The sequence below is a fragment of the Heloderma suspectum genome, chromosome 5 (assembly GCF_057233095.1).
Source record: "Heloderma suspectum isolate Gila_16-S chromosome 5, 16-S_ref, whole genome shotgun sequence".
Taxonomy (NCBI): Eukaryota; Metazoa; Chordata; class Lepidosauria; order Squamata; family Helodermatidae; genus Heloderma; species Heloderma suspectum.
The window spans coordinates 231,644,698-231,668,930 of record NC_139462.1 but is presented as its reverse complement, the minus strand read 5'-3'; the positions used below and the strand labels follow the sequence as shown (position 1 = coordinate 231,668,930).

Below are 24,233 nucleotides of genomic sequence, written 5' to 3'. Positions count from 1 at the left end.
ATAGTCCAACACGTTTGGAAGGCAGCTGATGGGGGCAGTCTGGCTCAGAATGTCCTGTTGACGTCCTGTCAGCGGGAGTGAATGCTCAGGAGATGGCTTCCCAGTAGGTCGCGTACGTGCGTGTCGGGCCTTCAGATGAGACAGCCACCGGAGCTTGGCGGAGGCGGCACAGCCAGCACAGCCATCAACTCAGCTCGGGAGAAGGGGCAGATGTAGAGTATCGCTGTGGGAAAACAGGAGGGGGAGGGGGCAGAGCAATCTAGCTGGCGCTGGGGTGCAGCCATAAGGCTCCCTGGAATGTGGGACACACAACCAGCAGTACAGTGGAGCAGAGCCAGGGCTCACAGGGCCGGAGCCCCCAGACTTCCTGGTTAGCAAGGACAATGACATGCTCCCCCACCTCTCCCCTGGCCAATTCTCCGTTCCCTTTGAGCTTAGCTGCAATCCCCGCAGTAGCTTGCGCGGTGGGTGGGTGGATGGATTCCCGTGAGCTCTCCCTGTTGTTGTGCAAAGCATTTGGGGGTGGCCTAGTCCTGAATGGGCAACGAGGAGCCCTGGGCTTTACAAAAGACCTGCTCCTGATGGAGATCTTGAAATCTGCTGGAACTGGTGTGTTGACTTTGAGATCAACTGTTTCTCCCTGGTGCTGAGAAAAGAAACTCCCCGGAACTCTTGAGCTGGTGGTCTTATGCTGTTTGGGGACATGTGTCCCTCTCTTCACCTTCCTCATGCAGTTTCAAGTCTCTCCAGCCAACCTGCTAACCGCTGTGATGCCCCCCGGCCCCAGCTCACTATTCTATGTCAGCAGATCCTAACAAATCGGTTATTATGCTGTGTACTGCTCTTCTTTGGTGTGTATGCATGTGTATCAGCACACACACACACACACATACACACACGAGAGAGAGAGAGAGAGAGAGAGAGAGAGAGGTTTCAAGTCAGCTGTCTAGCTGTCTACATTTTAGGGTGGCCATGTGTCCTCCTTTACAGAGGACTGCCCTGTATTTTGACCACATCCTCTCTTCGAAGGCCTGTCCAGTCCAAGCCGGTTTTAAGGATAAAGACCCATCAGAAGAGGGAAAGGGCCTTGAAGCTGCCCATCAACAGCACCTGGGCAGCAGCCAGAGTGAGGCACCCAGGCTGCCTGGTCACATTCTTTAGGGTGAAATGTACTGTATTTCTGTTTAAAGAATAATACTGTCACCATTTACATCTATATAAATTAGCATATACAACTTTTATAAGATTATAAGAGCCGCATTGGATCAAACCAAGGTCTACCTAGTCCAGCATTCTGTATATACAGTGGCCGACCAGCTGCCCGCACGAAACCCACAAGCAGGACATGAGCGCAACAGCACCCTCCCATCCATGTTCCCCAGCAACTGGAGTACACAGGCATCCTGCTTGTGATACTGGAGGCAGCACAGAGCCATCAGGCCTAGTAGCCACTGATAGCCTTCTCCTCCAGGAATTTGTCCAATCCCCTTTTAAAGCCATCCAAATTGGTGGCCATCACTACATCTTGGGGGATGCAGGGCTCTGATCTTGTGGACTTTTTGTCCTTCTAATTTTTACTGATGCAGTTCCTCTCTTTGGAGATTCATCAGCAGCTGCCTGATTTTGAATTCTCCTTGGGGTCATGGTTGTGGAGATTGTCAGGAGGTGCGCCTGCGCTTCAAATTTTGCCACTGCCCTACTGCACACAGCAGGACTCTTCTAGGCCTCAGAAACATTAGCAGTGGTTCTGGGTTAGCCCTGGGACCTTGCCTGAGCAACAGGTAAGACTCTTTCACAGCCAGCCAGCCACCCAGCAGCATCTCCTGCCTGCTGTGTTTCCCAGCCATGCCATCCTCCCAGGACCACTCCACGTTCCTGGCTCCAGTCTTCAGCTCCCGAACCCTCCTTGGAGACGATCTCCCAGCTATCAGTCTGCGCTTGGTCCCTGACAATGCCTGGCCTACCGAAAGGTGCCACCTTTGTGTTACTGGCCTGCCTCTGAGGCTCTTAGAAACAGCCTGATATACAGCAAGGAAGCTTTTTTTGTCTGTCATGGGCATGAAGGGATAAAGATGCTTCCCCTGGTAAATTTCAGGATGCTGTTAAAAGCAGAGGAGCAGGGCCAGGAAAGCAGTGTTGGCAACCCTCTGGGTGGTTGAACCTTGTGACTTGACTCTCCAGCTCCCGCTGGATCCCTCTTTGAACTTCACCTGTGCTGAATTCCTAACTGGCCTGATCCTGACATTGTATGTGACTCAGTCCTGAAGCCACCCGGCGAGTTCCTGATGCCTCTGCTTGTGCCATCCCCAAAAACAAAACCAACCCAGCTAGGGAGACACCAGGCCCAAGTTCCAACTGAATGTAAGCAGGGCAGGCATGAGGCGCAGACCACTGGCCTCCTGCCAACTTGCCCCGGCCTCTGTACCCAGTGCCGGCTCTTGCCTTCCTCTCCCCGCTCCCCCCACCATGGTGCACGTCACTTCACCCTGCTGCCTCATGGAAGACCGGCCCTCTCTCTGTCCCCAGGGCACTCCCACCAGCCACCCACGGGTGCTGCAGAAAGACATCTCTTCCCCTATCTGTGTCATGGATCAGAGTCTGCGTTAAAGTTGAGAAATGAGTACCTTCCTGTAAACAAGAAAGGTTAGCTGGCAGGAAACTCCCACTGCGCGCCAACGGAGAGGAAGGAGAGGAACCATGTGCAGTGCTGTCCCTGCCTGAACGTCCTTCTTCAGAGTCCAAGAACTGCCTGCTCCCCCACAGCTCTACCTAAGCATTCAGATCAATGTACTCCGGAGCACCCTCTCAGGGTCCCGTCATCGTCCGAGGTGCAACAAAGGGACACAGAAGGGCCTTCTCTGTGGTGGCACTGCAACCGCAAAATGCCCTCCCTGCAGAGACCCACCAGCCTGCTTGTATAAGGGCAGGCAGTTAGACTCGTCTGCTCCACCAGGCTTTTCGCTGTGGAGGCCCATTGCTCTGGTCTGACATGGAGTTCTATGATTTTGTCCTTGTGACATTTGATTATGATTTGAATTCTTTTTGCGCTGTATTTATTGCCTGCTGGATCATTTTAATTACTACTGGTTGCTTTGAATATAATAGAAAAGCGCATGAGACAAAATAGAGGGAAAGAAACATACGTACATAAAATATTACAGCAAGGCCCAGATGAGGCCTAGAAATGCAATGTGTGAATGTGGCAAAAACGTGTATCCTAGCAGTGTATGAGCCAAGACTCCCTGTGCAAGCATACACTGGAACGCGAGAACACCCGGCTTTTCCTAGTGTGCCAACTGGCTCCCAGGAAGAACTGTAGGAATGGGAATTGCACACCATAGTGCACAACTGGGCTGTGCATATTTACCAGATTGTTACACATGTGAAATCTCGCTACAGACACAGAACTCCATATTCTGGCAGTTTGAGGGCTAACTTTTAAATAAAAGTTTCTAGTCCTTATTGTGAGAAGCTTGAAACCTGTGGGCGGCACAGCCTCAGAAGCCAGGAAGGAGGAGGGGCAAGCGAATGTTGCCAGAGGCAGCATCTCAGTTTCAAGCAGGAGTATTGAATCTGAGGTGTTCTGCATGCAAAGCAGGGGCTTGACCACTGAGCTTTTCCAGCCCTTCCCCAATGAAAAGGTGGAATTATGCACAGACAGTAAAGCAGGCTTGATCCTGGGTGGCTGGGCCCCACTGTAGAAGTGAGCAAATGGCTGCCATTCACTTCTGTGGGGAAGGACAGCATGGCTGTTGGGAACTCTGCTGTAACGGGAGCAAAAGCGGCCAGCCCCCCCACTGACACCAGAATCCCCTGTCACAGGAACCGGGGGGCGGGGGGGAGCAGGATTTGTAAGCAGAGAAGCACTGCGCCCTCCTAGACTAGTATTACTACTGTTACTGGTATTACTGGTATTTCTACCATTACTTTTATTATCAATTGAATTTCTTTTCTTTTTAAGAAGACTTTCATCTTTCTTTGTAAGAAGACCCAAAGCGACTTACTTACAACAACATTATTAAAATGTACAAAATATAAAATAGCTAAAAACAATTTCCATTAAAAAACCCAACCTAAACATAATAGCCTAAGACAAGCTGCCCCTCCCAGCATAGTCCAGCCATCAGAAGGATGGGCATTTTGCTACTGAATGAAATAATAAACAATACTTAGTAGTGAGTTCATTCACATCTCTACGAAACAGACAAAAGGTGGGATCACTCATATGCATGAAGAAGCCTGGGCAATGCACTGCTCTGGATCTGTTCACGGAGCAAAAAGTGAGGATTCAAGCTGTAGAATCATAGAGTTGGATGGGATCCTGCGAGGCCATCTAGTCCAATCTTATGCTGCAGACAGGATCTCTAAGAGATTGCTGTCCAAACTCAGAGCTGGCGGAGGGATGCTGGGAGTTGTAGTCCAACACATCTGGAGGGCACCAGGTTGAGGAAAGCTGCTCTACATTCAGAGGCAGCAGGCTACTAAAAACCAATTGTGGGGACACAGTGGGAGACGGCATTTACCCTCTAGCTGTGAGCTACCTGGATGGCTCTGGCTGGCCATTGTGGAAGAGAAGCTGCTGGCCTAGATGGACCCTTGGCTTGATCCAGCAGGACTCTTGTTGTGTTTTCAATCTGCATTAGTGCCTCTCCCTCACAGCATCCCAGGGCAGTGAGTGCCACAGGTCACCCCGCTTGGCCTATCAGACTGCCATTTTTCATGGCCCTCATTACCTGCTGCCCATCTTGCTTCCAAGGAGTTACCTGAGCTTCAGGTTGTCTATGAAGTCCTCCATGGTCACGCGGTCCAGGAGGACAAAATCTGCCTTCCCGAACTCTAAGCTCTCTTGTTCGGCCATGCTGCCGGAGGAGGGAGGCCAGCCGGCCCTGGCTGAGAGACAGAAACAGCGGCCCTGTGGGGTGCTCTGTCTCACTGGTAGAGTGACGGGATGACTCAACTCCCCAAGCCCTGAGGTTCCTTTTCAGAGAAGAGGGTGGGGCCGTGTGGTTAGCAGGCTCTTTTCAGCTGCTCGGGATTCTGGTTGTTCCGATGTCACCACAATGCTTCGTGCAATGGATTAAGGAGCCATTACAAGCCATGAGCCAAACTCACATGAAGTGACTTCATTTAAGAATACAAGGAAAGGCTGGGGACTGACCCAGCCTTCCTCAATCCAGCACCCTCCAGACGGCCATGGTGGCTGGGAAGGATGGGAGATGCAGTTCAACACATCTGGAGGGCAACTGGTTGGGGGAAGGATGCTTTGAAGCAAGGAAGCCGGGCCACGGACGCCTCCCGAGGCTTTGAGTCCTCTTCTTCATTATCAGCAGCAGGACTCTGGTGCAGCAATGGGGCCTTCTCAGAGGAGCGAGAAAACTGGCTCGGCCCCAGGAATCTTGGAGAAGGAAGACTCAGATGCTGTGGCCACCCAAGGACCAGGACAACATAGCAGCAGGAGCAAAAGGCACAGGAATTAGAAATGACGGATGTCTGCTGTCTGACTATGACCCTGCTCCCCTTGCTCTCCAGTGGCTTTGAAAGAGTTGCTGCCGCCACCCTCCACACTTCTCTGGTTGTCAGTGCACTCGGCTCTGGCCTGCGGTTGATGATGTCATTTCCTCTTTTGCAGGCGAGGCACCTGCCAAGCCAGACGCCTGGCATCCGCCCAGGGGAGCTTCTGAGGGCTGAGCAAAGAGGTCCCGAAGCCAGGCTTTCTGGTGAGAGAAAAGGCCAGAGGGAAGCTTCACACTGACCACAACCTGTGGAGCTCCACTCACACCACACCACTTCAGGGCTAAGGGACAAATGGAAACGCTTTGCCAAGCAAAGAAAAACCCTGCCCTGTGCAGGAAAATGGGACAGTTAAGGCAGAGGTAGGCAACTTGCGGCCCTCCAGATGTTTGGGATGACATCTCCCATCAGCCCTAGCCAGTATAGCCAATCAAAGCTGTGGACCCCCCAAAATCTGAAGGGCCATGAGTTGCCCACCCCTGAGTTAAGGCAACATTCTAGGGTGGCCAGGGGTCGGTTGTCTTTTTTTTTTTTTTACAAACACTCAGATTACCTGGTCACCATGTTCCACAATATGGTGAGATGTAGTGTATCTCTGAATTATATTAAAGGCAAAACTGAAGTACTTTGGCCACATCATGAGAAGACAGGACACCCTGGAGAAGATGCTGATGCTAGGGAAAGTGGAAGGCAAAAGGAAGAGGGGCCGACCAAGGGCAAGATGGATGGATGATATTCTGGAGGTGACGGTCTCGACCTTGGGAGAGCTGGGGGTGGTGACGGCTGACAGGAAGCTCTGGCGTGGGCTGGTCCATGAAGTCACAGAGAGTCAGAAGTGACTGACCGAATAAACAACAAGTGTATCTCTAGGGTGCAATCCTATGCATGCTTAGACAGGAAAAAGTCCTACAATTCTAAGCATTCCCCAGCCAGCATGCCCAGCTGGGGAATGCTGGGAGGTGTAAGACATTTTTTTCTTTCTAAACATGCATAGGATTGCACCCTTAAATGATAATTTAAGCTGAGCAGAGGAAGCTGCTCCAGCTGGTCTAGAGGCTATACAAGCGAGCAAGGTCCCAGAGAGCGAGTGATCAGCGCGAGCAAACAGGGAGAGCAAACAAGAGTTCACCAGGGGAGGTCAAGGGGGAGGTCCCTAACAATTTTTTAAAATTCTTTTTCTTCTAACACACACTTCCATACCAGTGAGACTCTGTTGTTAACCTCCAGTGAACAGAGGACAAAGCACAGGCTATTCCTGTGCAATCAGAATGCTAAAAACAAAAAAGGAATAGAGACTATGGAAGGAAAAGCCTCTCCAGTGGTAGTGACCTGCAAGACCTGCGCAATGTTTGCTTTCTTCCCTGAGAACAACATGGTCTACTCGTGCAACAAGTGCAAGTTGATCACGCTGTTGGATGAAAAAGTAAGAGGACTGGAGCGGTGAGTGTCAACCCTCCAGGGAATAAGAGAACACAAAGAGTTCTTGGACGGTGGAACTACAGCAGCAAAGTGAAGAACAGAAGCTAGAAGAGCAACAGCAAGCTGAGGGAGAAGAGGAAAATGCTGAGGTGAGGAAAAATGCAGTAGAGGATACTCCTTGGAAAAGGGTGACAGGAGCATAAGAACTAGAAGCCACTCTACACGACTGGAAGCACTGGAACTATGGAACCGTTTCCAGGTACTTGAGGATGAGACTGGAGGACAGCCTGCAGGGGAAGAATTGCAGAGGAACCTGCATGACAGCGAGCAAGAGGCTGAAGGTCAGTCAAGCAGAGGTGATGAAACCAAGGCCTACAACAACAAGAAGAGAAAAGTAGTAGTGGTGGGAGACTCCTTGTTGTGTGGGATTGAAACCCAAGTATGTCGTGAAGACCCATGGACTTGCCAGGTATGCTGTCTCCCAGGAGGATGGATCGGAGATGTGACTGAAGGGTTGCCTACACTCCTAAAGCCCACTGACAGGTATCCCTTTCTTCTCATCCATGTGGGAACAAATGATACTACCAAGCAGAGCTACAAAGAAATCACTTTGAAGCTTTGGGAAGGAAACTCAAGAACTTTGGAGCCCAGATAGTTTTCTCATCCATCCTTCCAGGTGTTAGAAGAGGAATAGAAAGGGAAAGAAAATACTCTGGGTGAATGACTGGCTATGAAGGCGGTGCCGACGTGAGAGATTTGGATTCTGGGACCATGGGTTATACTTCCTGGAAGATGGACTGTTGGCAAGGGATGGGTTGCACCTCACAAGGGCTGGGAAGAATGTGTTTGGCCACAGCATAAAGAACTTAATCAGGAGGGCTTTAAAATGAATCCTACAGGGAAGGGAGATATAAAGTTGGGGGTAACAATGGATGAAGGCTCATGCACCGCAACGGAGAGAACAGCTCTGATAGCGCCCAATAATAGTCTTCAGAAACATGTAGGAAGAAAGCCAGACTATAAAGCACATGGTCTTCGATGTCTATATACTAATGCCCAGAGTATGGGTAACAAACAGAATGAACTTGAACTCTTAATACAGGAGGGAAATTATGACTTGATAGGTGTAACTGAAACTTGGTGGGATGGCTCTCATGACTGGAATACAGCAAATGAAGGATATAACTTGTTCACAAAGAACAGGAGGAACAGAAAGGGAAGTGGAGTTCCACTGTATGTTAAAAATACATATCTCTGCACAGAAATACAGGAGGATGAGCTTGGTAGCCCCATCGAGAGCATCTGGGTTAAAATAAATGGAGCAAAGAATAAAAGGAACCTGGTGGTCAGAGTCTACTACTGGCCACCCAATCAAGAAGAAGACGAGGATGAAACATTTGAAAAGCAAATAGCCAATGTTTCAAGGAAGCATGACATAGTAGTAATGGGGGACTTTAATTTCCCCAATATTTGTTGGGAGACAAATTCTGCAAAACATGTCCCCTCCAGAAAATTCCTGACCTGTGTTGCTGATGACTTCCTCCTACAGAAATTGGAGGAAGGAAGTAGAGGATTGGCTATCCTTGACTTGATCCTAACCAACAGAGATGACTTAGTGGATAAAGTAGCAGTTACGGGAACTTTAGGGGAAATAGACCATGTTATACTTGAGTTTCTGGTTCTAAAGGAAGCAAAAGCCGAGTATAGCCAAACACATACCCTGGATTTTAGGAAAGCCAATTTTAAGTAACTCAGAACAATTACAAGGAAGGTCCCATAGCAAGTGACTCTAATGAGAAAAGGAGTCCAAGATGAGTGGGAGTTTAAAAAAAAAGGTAATTCTAAAGGCACAATTACAAACAATTCCAACAAGAAAAAAAAGTGGAAGACAACAGAAGAAGCCAATGTGGCTTCACAAAAAGCTTAGAGATGACCTGAAAACAAAAAAAGGACACATATGGGAAGTGGAAGGAAGGCCAAGCTACAAAGGAAGAGTACAGGCAGATAGCACAGAATTGCAGGGATGGCGTCAGGAAGGCTACAGCTGAAAACGAGCTGAGGTTAGCGAGGGATGCTAAAAGCAACAGAAAGGCTTTCTTCAGATACGTGCACAGTAAAAGACAGAGGAAGGAAATGGTAGTTCAACTCAGTCTTCTCCTGAAAGAGGGTCTATGACCCCCCCGGCAAAGGTGAAGTACAGGCTGAAGTGGCAGGATTGCAAAAAAGGACACATATAGGAAGTGGAAAGAAGGCCAAGTAACAAAGGAAGAGTACAGGCAGGTAGCACAGAATTGCAGGGATGGCGTCAGGAAGGCTAAAGCTGAGAACGAGCTGAGGCTAGCGAGGGATGCTAAAAACAACAAAAAGGCTTTCTTCAGCTACGTGCATAGTAAAAGGCAGAAGAAAGAAATGGTGGTTCAGCTATTAAATAAGGATGGCAAAACGATAACAGATGACAAAGAAAAGGCAGAGGTGCTCATTTCCTACTTTGGCTCAGTCTTCTCCAAAAGAGGGTCTATGACCCCCCTGGCAAAGGCGAAGCGCAGGCTGAAGGGGCAGGATTGCAGCTTGAGATCGATAGGCATATGGTCAAAGAACACCTAATTACTTTGAATGAGTTCAAATCTCCAGGGCCAGATGAACTGCATCCTAGAGTAATAAAGGAACTGGCAGAAGAACTCTCAGAACCGTTGTCTATTCTCTTTGAGAAATCATGGAGGACAGGGGAAGTGCCAGATGACTGGAGGAGGGCTAACGTCCCTGTCTTCAAAAAGGGTAAAAAGGAGGAACCTGGGAACTACAGACCAGTCAGTCTGCCATCAATCCCTGGAAAAATTCTGAAGCAGATCATAAAGCAATCCATCTGGAAGCACCTTGACAACAATGCCGTGATTACTCGAAGCCAACATGGATTTGTCAAAAACAAGTCCTGCCAGACAAATCTGATCTCATTTTTTTTATCAAGTAACCTCCCTTGTAGACCATGGGAATGCTGTAGACATCATATACCTTGACTTCAGCAAAGCTTTCGACAAAGTGCCCCATGATCTCCTGATGAGCAAACTAGCTCAAAGTGGGCTAGATGAAACAATGGTCCGGTGGATCCACAGTTGGCTACAGAATCGGACTCAAAGAGTGTTTATCACTGGGACCTTCTCAAACTGGGGAGAGGTAACGAGCGGGGTACCGCAGGGCTCAGTCCTGGGCCCAGTGCTCTTCAACATTTTTATGAATGACTTGGAGGAGGAGGTGCAGGGAATGCTGATCAAATTTGCAGATGACACAAAATTGGGTGCGATAGCTAATAACCTGGAAGACAGAAACAAAATTCAAAGCGATCTTGATAGAATGGAGTGCTGGGTAGAAAACAACAGAATGAAATTTAATAGGGATAAATGCCAAGTTCTGCATCTAGGAAAAAGAAACCAAATGCACAGTTACAAGATAGGGGATACGTGGCTAAACAATACTACAAGCGAGAAGGATCTTGGAATCGTCGTAGATCACAAGCTGAATATAAGCGAACAATGTGATACAGCTGCAAAAAAGGCAAATGCTCTTTGGGGCTGCATTCATTGAAGTATAGCTTCCACATCCCGGGAAGTACTAGTTCCCTCTACTCAGCACTGGTCAGGCCTCATCTTGAGTACTGTGTCCAGTTCTGGGCACCACACTTTAAGGATGCAGACAAACTGGAGGGTTCAGAGGAGGGCAACGAAGATGATCAGGGGACTGGACACAAAGCCCTATGAAGAGAGACTGAAAGAACTGGGCATGTTCAGCCTTGAGAAGAGAAGGCTGAGGGGAGATATGATGGCGCTCTTCAAGTCCTTGAAAGGTTGACACAGAGAGGAAGGCCAGGATCTCTTCTCGATCATCCCAGAGTGCAAGACACGGAATAATGGGCTCAAGTTGCAGGAAGCCAGATTCCGGCTGAACATCAGGAGAAACTTCCTGACTGTTAGAGCAATATGACAAGGAAACCATTTACCTGGGGAGGCGGTGGGCTCTCCCACACTGGAGGCATTCAAGATGAGGCTGGACAGCCACCTGTCAAGGATGCTGTAACTTGGACTCCTGCATTGATCAGGGGGTTGGACTCGATGGTCTCAGAGGCCCCTTCCAACACTACCATTCTATGATAATAATTTCTAAATTTGCATCTATACATATAAATTAGCATATGCAGATGTCCTGCAAATTACCGTCCCCTTTTTTGGTGATTTGTAAGCAGCCATCCCAAACGTGGCCCATTCTGATCTGATTTTGCATGCGTCCGCGCATCTAACTTACAAAGCCATCTCAGTCAACACAGGTAGCAGGAGGACATCCAGTTCTGCCAGTGGTTCTAGCATGCGGGTGGGTGTCCTTTGACCCGTCGCTTCCTCGCCCCGATCCACACAGAGGACATGCAGGGCAAGCCCGTGCTAACTTTTGAGATCTGCTTAAGGCAGCCCTCTCCAAGCTGGTGGCCTCCAGATGTGGACTGCCACTGCTAATGGTGGGAGTTGCAGTCCAACACACCAGGCTGGAGTGCACCAGGTTGGGCAAATAGTTTTAAAGGGAAGCTCAGGCTTCAGATTCTGACAACCTCCCTCCTTGGGAGCGTCAGCTCTGGATCAGAGGAAACCGCTTTATACCGCCATTTCTCTTCCTCTGCAGCATCTGCATGCGCTGACTAGCCATGGCTCTCCAGGGTTTCAGCTGGAGGATCTTTCACGGCACCAGCTGCTCGAACTGTTTCTTGGGGGGCTTGGACCAGGGGCTGCATGCTGAAGGTCCCAGGTTCAATCGCCAGCATGTCCAGGTAGGGCTGGGAAGGATATTATTATTATTATTATTATTATTATTATTATTATTATTATTATTAATCTTACATTTCTATACTGCTGAATAGCCAGAGCTCTCTGGGTGGTTTACAAAGGTTAAAAAACATTAAACATACAATATACTGAGATTAAAAACCATTTACATAAAAAACACATGAACAGACAATATACACAAAAGAAACATATATCTAAAACAAATTCAAACAATCTCAAAAACAACCAGCCATAGCCATAAGACATTCCAGGATCAATTAAACACTTATCATATACTGTCAAATGCCTGGGAGATACTTGCCTGATACTCTGAAGAGCAGCTAGATCCACCTTCCCCATCCTGGTACCCTCCAGATGTGTTGGGCAAAAACTCCCATCTGCCACAGGCAGCATGGCCAATGGTCAGGGATGATGAGAGATGTAGTCCAAACAATTTAGAGGGCCCTAGGATGGCAAAGGATGCGCTAGACAATACTGAGCGTGATGGACTAAGGCAGCTTCAAGGGAGCTAGGGGCGATATCGGGGTGGGGGAGGCAGCTGGGTCATTACAGGCCCTAGAATATAGGGGAAAGGTGAGGCACGGGCGGGGGTGGGTTGCTCTGAGTGGCCTTGAAGGCACTTTATTTATTTAAAATATTTCTTGGTTGCCTCTCAAGGCAACCCCCCCCCTCAAGGCAGCATACAATAAAGCTGATACAACATTAAAAGTGATAAAACACACAATAGTCGGACCGTAATAACAAAAGCAATAAAAAGCAACAACAAAAACCACAACGGCAATCCTATCAGAAGGCCAGAGTAAAATATGTTTTGAAGGCCTTCTTGAAAGCCTGCAATGATGGAGCATGGCTGATGCCCAATGGCAACTTATTCCAGAGGTGTGGGGCCACCACAGAGAAGGCCCTCTCATGTGCAGTTGCCCACCTAAGCGTTCTGACAGGTGGGCAAATGAGAAGGGCCTCTTGTAGATCTCCAGATGTGTTGGATTGGAACGCCCAGCATTCCCCAGCCAGGACTGCTGGGACATTCAATCCAGCACACCTGGAGGGTGACAGGTTGGCCTATGGTGTCCCTCAGGGTTCCATCTTGCCCCCCCTTGATGCTATTTAACCTATAGAAATTGACACATAAGCCAGGCAAGACAGAGGTGCTCCTGGTCAGCTGAAGGGTAGAACAGGGATTCAACCTGTGCTGGAGGGGGTCACACTCCCTTTGAAGGCTCAGGATCGCAGCTTGGGTGCGCTCCCGTTTCCAGCCCCCAACCTGGATGCCCAGGATTTGGGAGTGGCCACGAGTGCACCTGCACAAGTGATGTTAGTGCACCAACTTCACCTGTTCCCCTAAAAGGTCTAATCTGGCCAGCAACACATGCTTTACTCATATCCTGCATGGACTACTGCAATGCAGTCTACCTGGGGCTGCCCTGGTAAGTGTCTGGAAACTTCAGCTGGTCCAGAACACCGCAGCCAGACTGTTGACCAGAGCCTGTTCTACAGAGCAGGCAATGCGTTTATTACAACAGCTTCATTGGCTGCCAGTTTGCTTCAGGATACAATTCAAGGGCTGGTTACGACCTATATAGCCCCGCAACCTTGGGACCAGGCTATCTGAAAGATCATTCTCCCGTAGGAGCCCATCCAGACTTCAAGATGCCCAGGAAAAGCCCTCCTCAGTCCTGGCACCCCCAGCAGCACATCTGGCAGGAAAACAGTGGAGGGCCTCCTTGGTGGCTACTCCCATGCTCTGGCACCCCACACCAAGCCAGGCCAGGCCTACCTCTATGACCCTTCCACCAAGGACATTTTTATGGATACAGGTTTCGAGCTGATGTATTGATTATCCAATCCAGGCTTCCCCAACCAGATGCGGTCCAGATGCTTTGGACTACAAGTCCCATCATCCAACAGCCGGCTCTGCTGGTTGGGGCTGAAGAGAATTGTAGTCCAAAACATCTGGTGGGCACAGGTTGGGGAAGGCTGATCTACAGTGATGTGCTTGTGACAGAGGTGCTGGGCTTTCCCCTTCACTTGTGTTTTTATATTGTAATGGTAACTTCACTTTCTTTGCGCTGTACTGTTAGCTGCCTCAAAGCACTAATTTTAGTGGAAAGGCAGGATACACACTTCACGAGTATGCACCTTTCTGATTCGTTGGGCTGTAACTCAGCATTAGTGCACTTGCTTCAAATGTGAACCCTAACCTTGAACATGTTAGCTGTATGTATTCATTCAAAGCTGCTTCCCGTAAGAGAGGGAGGGAGAGTCTGGGGGGAGGGGTAGTAAGAGAAAGGAAGATCTCTCCTCAAAAGGAGAACTACCAGCTTCTTCACAACACCACATGTTGCTGGCAGATGACCACATACACAGGAATGCCAGGCCAGAAGGAAATGTGGTCTTCTGTTACATAGCGCTTACAATCAGCTTCCAACTTTTCTTAGGAACAAATAGGACTGGCGTCTGCCTGCAAGGAGCTTGCAACTTGTAACACATAGTGGGAGAAAAACTACCGAGGAAGTGGGGGGGGGGACGGACCACCCCCCAGGAAACAGCTCATGATGCTGGACTTTATACCTTCTCCAATTCCCCTGCCCAGGGTCGCCTAAAACCACGGCCCAGGGCAGATATCCTGCGCTGTGCTTAAATCCTTTCCTAAAGTACTTGACAAGATCCTTTGGTGTGGAAAACCCCAGACGCATTTACAGGAGACAAAAGACAGCACTCAGTTACTCTGTCTGCATGTTTATTAAAAGAACCCTGCACTCGCGGGCACTTCCTCTTTCAAGCATTTGAGTTGTACCCCCCGCCCAGGTTTAGTCAGCCAGCAGTGACTCAGAGAGAAACGGGGTAGGCCCGTGTAGGCGATGCAGGGACATGACCACATCCACTCCTGTGTTGAGGTGGAGGAACATGTTAAAACCAGCAGCCCTGGCTGAAGAGGAACACGCTTCCAGGGACCAGCAGCCTAGCAGCTGGATAGCACAACCAGGCTCCGTCTCCTCCTCAGGTGACCTGGAAGACAAACGGCCAAGATATTGGAAGCCCATCACTTTAAAATCCATGAAGCAATGCCGGAAGCAATGGCACTTGCCATCAGCCCGGGCACTGTGGGAGGCTGCAGCCCTGCTTCCCCGGAACAACATCAAAGTAACGGGGAAACGGACCCAGCCCATCCAGCAGTCAGAGAAGGAATAGCTCTTTCAGGCTTGGCTCTCCCCCCCAGCCAGAAAGAAGGCTCGGAGTCTCCAAGTGACCACCGCCCTGGGGGTGCAGAAGGAAGGAGAAAGAACGCCTTGGGCCCATCCATCGGCCAAAGGAACAAGGGCCACCAATTGCTGTTCAAGCAAGAGAAGATCTAACCCAAACTGTATTTCAATGCCTGCTTATAGCTCCCCATCTTGCTCCAGCCTAAAAGAGCCGATTCCTTACTTCTACCTTCTCCGACCACCCCCACTTCCCTTGTGCGTCTTGCCTTCAGTTAGGACCGTTGAAAGCTGCCTTAGAACAAGTCAGACCAACCCTCCCAAATTGGCATACAGTAAGATTTCACCAGGTATCGTCCATCTCTACGGCCACTTCGCTAAGGACTAGCAACCTGATTTTTAAACAGGAGCCAAGATTCTCAGGGGGGCCAGTGGTGGATTTTGTGCCGAAACACAAGAGCACGCAGAGGCCGCACAATGAAAATGTTGACCCAGTGTGTGGCTGCCATAAAAAAAGGCAAATTCCATGTTCGGCATATTTAGGAAAGGGATCAAACATGAAATTGCCAAGATCACACTGTCCTATTACAAATCTATGGTGCGACCACACTTGGGAGTACTGTGTACAATTCTGGTCATGGCACCTAAAAAAGGACAGTGCAGGGTTGGAAAAAGTGCAGAACAGGGCAACTAAAACGATCAAGGGTCTGGAGCAATTCCCCTGTGAGGAAAGGTTACAACAGCTGGAACTATTTAGCTTTGAGAAAGGGTGAGTAAGGGGGGACATGGTAGAGGTGTACAAAATTCTGCCTGGTGTGGAGAAAGCGGATAGGGAGACATTTGTCTCCCTCTCTCATGATACTAGAACTGCAGTAGGGTCATCCCATGAAGCTGATTGGTAAGAGATTCAAGACGTCTTCACACAGCGCAGAGTTAAACTATGGAATTGGCTACCACAAGATGTCATGAAGGCCACCCATTTGGATGGCTTTAAAAGGGGATTAGACACATTCGTGGAGGAATTTCAAAGGCTATCAATGCCTATATTTTACCTCCAGCATCAGACAGTATGCCTATGTACAGCAGCTGCTGGGGAACATGACCGGGAAGATGTTACTGCACTCGTGTCCCACTTGTGGGTTTCCCGTGTGCATCTGCTTGGCCACTGGGTGAAAAGAATGCTAGACTAGATGGACTCTGGGTCTGATCCAGCAGGGCTCTTTGTATGTTCATATGACTTGCAAAATACTCTGCTCTGGCGTAGACAAAGACACCTTACTTCTCCTTGCTGTTTGACCTATCATAGGCAGCGTTACATTCTGCAATTGGCAAGACTCCTTACTCAGACAGCTTAAACTTCAGCTGCAAATGCCCTTTGTCTGGACCAGTTGTAGTTGCAGCAAGGTGACGCCATCTTTCCCACACCACCTCAGAACCCCGCCCCCCCTGCCAAGTTCTCCTGGGCAAGGCTTGTCCAAGATTTCTATAACCTCCCTCTGAAGTTGGAGCAGAGAGGCCTCAAACCACCTCACAGCTGCTCTTGCAAGCACTACAGGAATGATCAGGGTCACGGAACAGACCCAGCCATGCTGGAAGGCTTGCGAGGAGGGAAGGCCTCCAAAGAGCTGCTCCATGCAAAGATCTGAGAGCCAGTGTAGTGTAGTGGATAGAATGTTGGACCGGGGAGACGTGGGTTCTAGTCCCTACTTGGCCATGGAAGCTCACTGGCTGACTTTGGGCCAGTCATAGACTCTCAGCCCAACCTACCTCACAGGGTTGTTGTGAAGATAAAAAGGGGGGAGGATTATGTATGCTGTCTTGGGATCCTCAAGGAGGAAAAAAGGTGGGATGTAAATGTAATAAAATAAATCTCGGCTGCTTAAAAAAAAAAATTAAAAGGATGAAAGGCTCCTAATCCTCTATGCTGCAGAGGGTTGTTTGAGATATGTTTCATAGTTCCAGCAACAAACCCACAGTGCCCTGTAAGAATATGTGGCATTTCCTTGTGGTTCGCAGTATATTGACAAAAACATACTATAGGAATATATGGAGTTGCCTAGGTCCGCCCTATTCCAACCCGATGCCCTAGAATCATAGAATAGTAGGGTTGGAAGGGGCCTATAAGACCATCGAGTCCAACCCCCTAGCAATGTGTTGGAGTACAACTCCCATCATCCCTAGCCAGCTTGGCTGCCCATGATCCTGCTTTAAAAACTGGAAATGCCACTGGGTTATAGCTCCTCATCTAACCTCTACTAAAACCTCCCCTCCCCTTGCCAGGTTACGCCTTGCAAGGTATCTCTCACCACAAAGGAAGTATGCAAAACCATGCACTGAAGTGGACAAAAACTGAAAAAGGTTGAAGCTGGCTTGACAGTCCTCTCTGCTTTTCTACAAAAATAAAGCTGGCCTCTCACGTCTAAAGTCGACACAGATGAGGCTTTGGAAGCCTAAGCTTCCCGTGGCGCAGAGCTCTTGCTCCATCTTACGGGGAGCGTGCCAGCGAGACCCCGTCCCCGAGGAGCTCCAGGGCGAAACCCTGGAGCCACCTCAGCGAGCAGCAGCTGAGCCAAGTGCAAAATGCTCACCTTTCACCAAGCTGAAAGACGGGCGCAATCGCTTCTGGTTTCAGGGCTGCATAGGGCCAGACAAGGCATGCTGGCGATTCTTTCCAGGAATGGACCCAAGGCGGCTCTCTGGCCAAGGCCAGGAGCCACTTCCTCAATGAGTGCTGCTGGATCCAACTTGAACTAGCTCACGTCACATCTGGGACTGAGAGACAGAGAAAAGAAAGGCACTTGCTGGAATCCCAGAGCTGCCTCCCCACCCCAGCTTTCCTTCCCCGGCTCTCTATTTGAAAGAGTACTTGTGTGGATTGGGCTGCACTTCAGCCATTGTGTGGACTCATGATCCAGGGGTGGGATGATGGAACAGTTACCTTTTTTGGAAAGGTATTTTTGCATGGCGGGGGGGGGGGGGGACAGTTGGGAGAGCTTTTTGCTTTTTTTCCATGGAGGCCTCTGTTCTCAGGAGCCTTAAAGCAGGGTTACCCCGGGGTGAACACACCCTCCCTAGTCTGCCTGGAATCATTAGAGCACTGGGAGTGGGCTCAAAGGTTATTATGCTGGGATAACTGGTTACATCAACCTTGCCCTTGATGCCTTCCACGTGGGTTGGACTGCAACTCCCATGCTGACTGGCCATGCTGGCTGGGAATGATAGGAGTTGCAGTCCAACCGTCTGGAAGGCATCAGGTTGGGGCAAGGCTGGGTTATACGAACAGGCCCAGAGGAAAGATGGGCTGCAATGTAACAGAGCTTACAATTGACAAACAATCTTGGGAGGTAGATCAGACCAGACCAGTTGCCTTCATCTGTTTCTGAACTGGGATCAACCTTTAGCTCAAACATTTAATTGGGAACCCATTTAATTTAAAAAAAAAAAACCTATCTGGGTGGTGGTAGCAGATGCTGCCGTGACCTGTTTTATATCAGGCTGTGACCCGGGTGTCAGCACCACTGTTGAAGACTAATGGGTCTGTGCCCTGCCCAAGGCTACTCAGCACACACCACGCCAAGCAGAGGTGAACCTGGATGTACCTTCTCTGCACCACAATGCCACTGAGGATTCAGGGGAGGAGCAAGAACAAAATAGTGGCCCCACTGAAGAGCAGTGGGGAACCCACAGCTCTGGGCTGCCTCCTCCGCTTCCCAGGAAAGGCTTGTTTGAGATTTCTATAACCTCCCTCCAAAGTTGAAGCAGAGAAAGGCCTCAAACCGTCTCACAGCTGCTCTTGCAAGCACTACAGGAATGATCAGGGTCACGGATGAGACCCAGCCATGCTGGAAGGCTTGCGAGGAGGAGGTGCAGGGAGCAACTGCACCAGCTACATGTTTCAGAGCGGCCTTGTGCGGGAGACTCACATCCCCACCGGATCTCCTTGCAAGCGTGTTTAAGACTACAGCCATCCGAGCTTAGCTGGCAACATCACAAAGACCTCCCAATGATGCCGGTACAGAGACAAGCTGCAAGAGAGGGGAAAAAATACGATAAAACTGTGTACAGAATGGATGAAGCAAAAGTAAGATCTAAACACAACAACCCTGTATGCATTTACCAGCAACAGCCAAAAGACTTCCAAAATTACTCATACTACCTTGCGTTCCAGAAGAATGAAACGAGAAGAGTTCCATGTCGGGTTTGTCTGCGCATCTCTTCCAACACAGACCAGCCCGTTGGCCTTACTGCTGATGGTGGTGCTCCTGAGATGCACCCAGAGGGCTTACTAGGCTGCCTGTGTGCATTTCTACCAAGACATTCTATCAAGGATGAAACCCTAAATAAGAATTCAGTTCGAATTCCCTCTAAAGGGAGTGCTGCATGTCCTCCATTTGTACCGTCCTCCTACCTGGATCTTCATGAGACCACCGAAGGAATTCATGAAGCGGAGGGCGGAAACCTTTCTTTTAAATGTTCAGAGCTGCCGCCCCTTGGGGGTAATCTGTCTGGGCTCAAAGCCTGTGGCAGGTGGGGCTGGCCTTTTCCTCCATCCCACCCTGGTTGGACCCCATCCTGGGCACAGAGAAAGGCTTAATCACAGCATAGAAATGCACCAGCTGCCAGGAAGAAAGATCAGGCCAAGAAGAAGGGGCGGTAGGCTGGACGCAAATGCGCCACAGACCGGAGGTTCCCAGCCTCCGTATCAGACTCACCTCTTCCATTTCTGCCCTGAATGATCCATTTTATTTTTTTTCTTTTATCCTCAGAGGTAGGCAGCCACACAGGCTTCCTTGGACTCTAATCCTTCCCCAGCGTCCTCTTTGGCTTCCTCCAGCAAGCACCGCATTGCTCCAGCTCCCATTCCCTTCTGCTGCATCACTATTCAGACTGTCCACAGCACCTAGCGTGGAGGCGGGAGAGAATACAGCGACCCACATCCCGAATGTCTTTTCTAAACTGAAAACTGGCACCGGCCACCATTCGTGTTCCAAGTAACGTTCATCCTTAAACATCTCTGTGGCGAAACATTTAGGGCGCAGCTGGATGCATATTCAGACAGGAAAAAGTCATGCAACTCCCAGCCTTCCCCCAGCCAGCGGGAAAAGGATTAAAGGCAAATAAGCAGTAGTCTAGAAGCCAGCATGAAAGAAATCAGCCCCAAACTACAACTCCCAGCATCCACCACACCACGAGGCCTCCTCTAGCAGACTGAGCGTCAGGGCCACGCTGCTTCCTAGGAATCGTGGTCCACCAGGCCCAGATAGTGAAGGCACAATGCGGCCGCGGCCCGTTCGACTCCGAGCTGCAACCCCGGCCCCTGACCGGCCCCGCCCGAACACCAGAAGGTAAGGCGCCTGCGAGCCACGCAGCAAGCCGCGGCCAGGCTCCGTCGCCCCGGATGGCGACAGATGCAGCGCTCGCGTGGCCCAGAGACCGAGCGCGCCGCGGCTGTCGAGGCCCGTCCTACACGTCCCCGCCTCTTCTGTGCGCGTGACGTTATCACGTTAAAACTCATCCTCCTTCGGTGCCGGGTCGCTCCTTTGCGTCTCTCCGCCGCCCCCTAGCGGCCCTTCTGCAGGGGCTGTAGCGGGTTGATGTGACTGCCAATCAGTATCCGACTGCGGCGGGGAAAACGGGCAATAGGAGAGAGCTGGAGAGCCCAAGGGGCTACAGTCTAATTGGTTATTTAAGACTTCCGGCCCCGGACTGCATTCGTTAAGTATCCCCTATGTCTTAGAATGATCTCAGTACGAATCCAAAGCAAACCATTCAACATCACAATAATTCAAGGGCATACCCAACCACTGATGCCGAAGAAGCTGAGGTTGATCAGTTCTATGGAGACCTACAACACCTTCTAGAACTAACACCCAAAAAAGATGTCCTCTTCATCATAGGGGATTGGAATGCTAAAGTAGGAAGTCAAGAAATCACTGGGATAACAGGCAGGCATGGCCTTGGTGTACAAAATGAAGCCGGACAAAGGCTAATAGAGTTTTGCCAAGAGAACACGCTGATCATAGCAAACACTCTTTTCCAACAGCACAAGAGACGACTCTACACATGGACATCACCAGATGGTCAATATCGAAACCAGATTGATTATGTCCTTTGCAGCCAAAGATGGAGAAGCTCTATACAGTCAGTCAAAACAAGACCTGGAGCTGACTGTGGCTCAGATCATGAGCTGCTTCTTGCAAAATGTCGGCTTAAATTGAAGAACGTCGGGAAAACCACTAAACCATTCAGGTATGACCTAAATCATATCCCTGATGAATATACAGTGGAGGTGAGGAATAGATTTCAGGGATTAGACCTGATAGACAGAGTGCCTGAGGAACTATGGACGGAGGTCCGTAACATTGTTCAGGAGGCAGCAACGAAATCCATCCCAAAGAAAAAGAAATGCAAGAAAGCCAAGTGGCTGTCTGATGAGGCTTTACAAGTAGCTGAGGAAAGAAGGGAAGCGAAAAGCAAGGGAGAAAGGGGACGATATAGCCAACTGAATGCAGAGTTCCAGAGAATAGCAAGGAGAGACAAGAAGGCCTTCTTAAAGGAACAATGCAAAGAAATCGATGAAAACAACAGAATGGGAAAGACTAGAGATCTCTTCAAGAAAATCGGAGATCTCAAGGGAACGTTTTGTGCAAAGACGGGCATGATAAAGGACCAAGAAGGCAGGGACCTAACAGAAGCAGATGAGATTAAGAAGAGGTGGCAAGAATACACAGAAGAACTATACAGGAAAGATCAGAATGTCCCTGATAGCCATGATAGTGCGGTCACTGAACTTGAGCTGGACATCCTAGAGAGTGAAGTCAAGTGGGCCTTAGGAAGCATGACTAACAACAAAGCTAGCGGAGATGACAGTATTCCAGCTGAGCTATTTCAAATCCTAAAAGATGATGCTGTTAAAGTGCTGCATTCAATATGCCAACAAATATGGAACACTCAACAATGGCCGCAAGACTGGAAAAGGTCAGTTTACATTCCAATTCCAAAGAAGGGCAACGCCAAAGAGTGTTCAAACTACCGCACAATTGCGCTCATTTCACATGCCAGCAAGGTGATGCTCAAAATCCTACAAGCTAGGCTTCAGCAGTATGCGAACCGAGAACTACCGGAAGTACAAGCTGGGTTTCGAAGAGGCAGAGGAACAAATCGCCAACGTTCGCTGGATCCTGGAGAAAGCAAGAGAATTCCAGAAAGACGTCTATTTCTGCTTCATTGACTATGCTAAAGCCTTTGATTGTGTGGATCACAACAAACTGTGGCAAATTCTTAAAGAAGTGGGAGTACCAGACCACCTTACCTGTCTCCTGAGAAACCTGTACGAGGGTCAAGAAGCAACAGTAAGAACCAGACATGGAACAACCGATTGGTTCAAAATTGGGAAAGGAGTACGACAAGGCTGCATATTGTTGCCCTGCTTATTTAACTTATATGCAGAATACATCATGAGAAACGCTGGGTTGGATGAATCACAGGTCGGAATTAAGATTGCTGGGAGAATTATCAACAACCTCAGATATGCAGACGATACCACCCTAATGGCAGAAAGCGAAGAGGATCTCAAGAGCCTGTTGTTGAGGGTGAAAGAGGAGAGTGCAAAAGCTGGTTTGAAACTCAACATTCAAAAAACGAAGATCATGGCATCTGGCCCCATCACTTCCTGGCACATAGAAGGGGAAGAAATGGAAGCAGTGACAGATTTTACTTTCTTGGGCTCCAAGATCACCGCAGACGGTGACTGTAGCCATGAAATTAAAAGACGCTTGCTCCTTGGGAGGAAAGCTATGGCCAACCTAGACAGCATAGTAAGAAGCAGAGACATCACCTTGCCGACAAAGGTCCGTCTAATCAAAGCTATGGTTTTCCCAGTAGTAATGTATGGCTGTGAGAGCTGGACTACAAGGAAGGCTGAGTGCCGAAGAATTGATGCCTTCGAACTGTGGTGCTGGAGAAGACTCTTACGAGTCCCCTGGACTGCAAGGAGGTCAGATCAGTCCATCCTGAAGGAAATCAACCCTGAGTGCTCATTGGAAGGACAGATGCTGAAGCTGAAGCTCAAATATTTTGGCCGCCTAATGCGAAGAGAAAACTCCCTGGAAAAGACCCTGATGCTGGGAAAGACTGAAGGCGAAAGGAGAAGGGGACGGCAGAGGATGAGATGGCTGGATAGCATCACCGATGCAATTAATATGGACTTGAGCACACTCCGGGAGAGAGCGCAGGACAGGAAGGCCTGGCGTGCTATGGTCCATGGGGTCACGAAGAGTCGGACACGACTGAACGACTGAACAACAACAATGTCTGGGTCAAGGAGGATGGAAATGCACAGCAAGTAATATAAAGCAGGCAGGATTGGAGACTGCCTTTTGCTACAGTGCTCATAAATAACAACATTCTCTAAGAAAAGTTCTAATATTGGTTTGCTTTATTCACACTTTATGCGTAGGTACTTCCACCACTTTTGCCCCGCAGATAGGGAATTTTAATTAGAACCGGAAGTGGGTATAGCGTGGAACTATCAGGCATTTGATGCCGCTTTGCGGCTCCTTACGCATGCGCATTGCCCTATCCCGCCAAAGGAGCCGCTCTTGCTCTCTCTCCTCTCCGCCCCTCCACCTTGGGAGGACTGACGTCAGCCCCCCGAAACCGAACGTTGGCCCGGCTCGAAGAGGCCTGAATGAGGCGAGGGCGCGCGGGGCACGCCGGGAACGCCGACGCCCAAGATGGCGGCAGGATTGAAAAGTTGTTGCCGCGGCGGCGGCGCTTCCAGCTCCGTTTGAGTCTCCCGCGCTTCCGCGGGCGGCTATGGTGGCGCAGTGAGGGGACCGGGGACCCGGGCGGGGAGATGCCTCCGGGCCCCGCCTGAGACATGGAGGAGGAAGGCAAGAGGGGCAAAAAGGTGGGTGAGTGAGGAGGAGGAGGGCGAGTGGGCGGGGCCCGAAGAAGGGCGGGGCCCCTCGGGGCTTGTTCGTGGGGAGGGTCTCACTGAGGGGCTTGGGGTGGCGGGAGGCCGGGCTGCTCGACCTCCCCCCACACCCGAGGAATACGGAGGGGGCAATTGAGCTCCAGCGGCGTTGCTGTTCCTCTGCTCTCCCGCCTCAGTTTTGCCCGGCAGTAGACTTACAGCGCCTCCCCGCCGCCCTCGCGCGCCCCGCGTCAATCGCGTCGCTCGGCATCTCACTGATGCCCCTGGCAGGAATGTTGCCAGAGACGCAAGAGGATCCCCTATGGGCAGCTGTGAGATGTCTTTGTAATAAGTTACGTAATG

General features: G+C 49.8%; 2 protein-coding genes, 1 long non-coding RNA gene and 2 other non-coding genes across 7 annotated transcripts in view; 1 reads left to right on the top strand and 4 right to left on the bottom strand.

Annotated features, from left to right (window-relative positions):
• Positions 1–4,940, bottom strand: part of MYO1G (myosin IG) — an 84,147-nt gene extending 79,207 nt beyond the window's left edge. Inside the window, exon 1 of the mRNA XM_084859591.1 lies at positions 4,764–4,940. Within this exon, the coding sequence (XP_084715717.1) occupies positions 4,764–4,858 (95 nt within the window). The 5' untranslated portion in view covers positions 4,859–4,940. The remainder of the gene's footprint in view (positions 1–4,763) is intronic.
• A 9,536-nt stretch (positions 4,941–14,476) lies between these two features.
• LOC146345297 (uncharacterized) lies at positions 14,477–20,439 on the bottom strand. Its single transcript, XR_014792486.1, has 4 exons — positions 19,666–20,439; positions 18,553–18,978; positions 17,542–17,725; positions 14,477–14,762 (listed from the first exon to the last, which is right to left on the bottom strand). It is a non-coding gene; the product is annotated as an uncharacterized LOC146345297 (long non-coding RNA).
• LOC146345299 (small nucleolar RNA SNORA9) lies at positions 16,422–16,557 on the bottom strand. The gene has a single exon (XR_014792740.1). It is a non-coding gene; the product is annotated as a small nucleolar RNA SNORA9 (small nucleolar RNA).
• LOC146345298 (small nucleolar RNA SNORA9) lies at positions 18,673–18,810 on the bottom strand. The gene has a single exon (XR_014792739.1). It is a non-coding gene; the product is annotated as a small nucleolar RNA SNORA9 (small nucleolar RNA).
• A 3,225-nt stretch (positions 20,440–23,664) lies between the features above and the next one.
• The window catches only part of CCM2 (CCM2 scaffold protein), a 49,102-nt gene continuing 48,533 nt past the window's right edge, over positions 23,665–24,233 (top strand). For all 3 annotated transcript variants that reach the window (XM_084859580.1, XM_084859584.1, XM_084859588.1), the window contains exon 1: positions 23,665–23,864. In XM_084859580.1, coding sequence (XP_084715706.1) covers positions 23,835–23,864 — 30 coding nt within the window. In that variant the 5' untranslated portion in view covers positions 23,665–23,834. The remainder of the gene's footprint in view (positions 23,865–24,233) is intronic.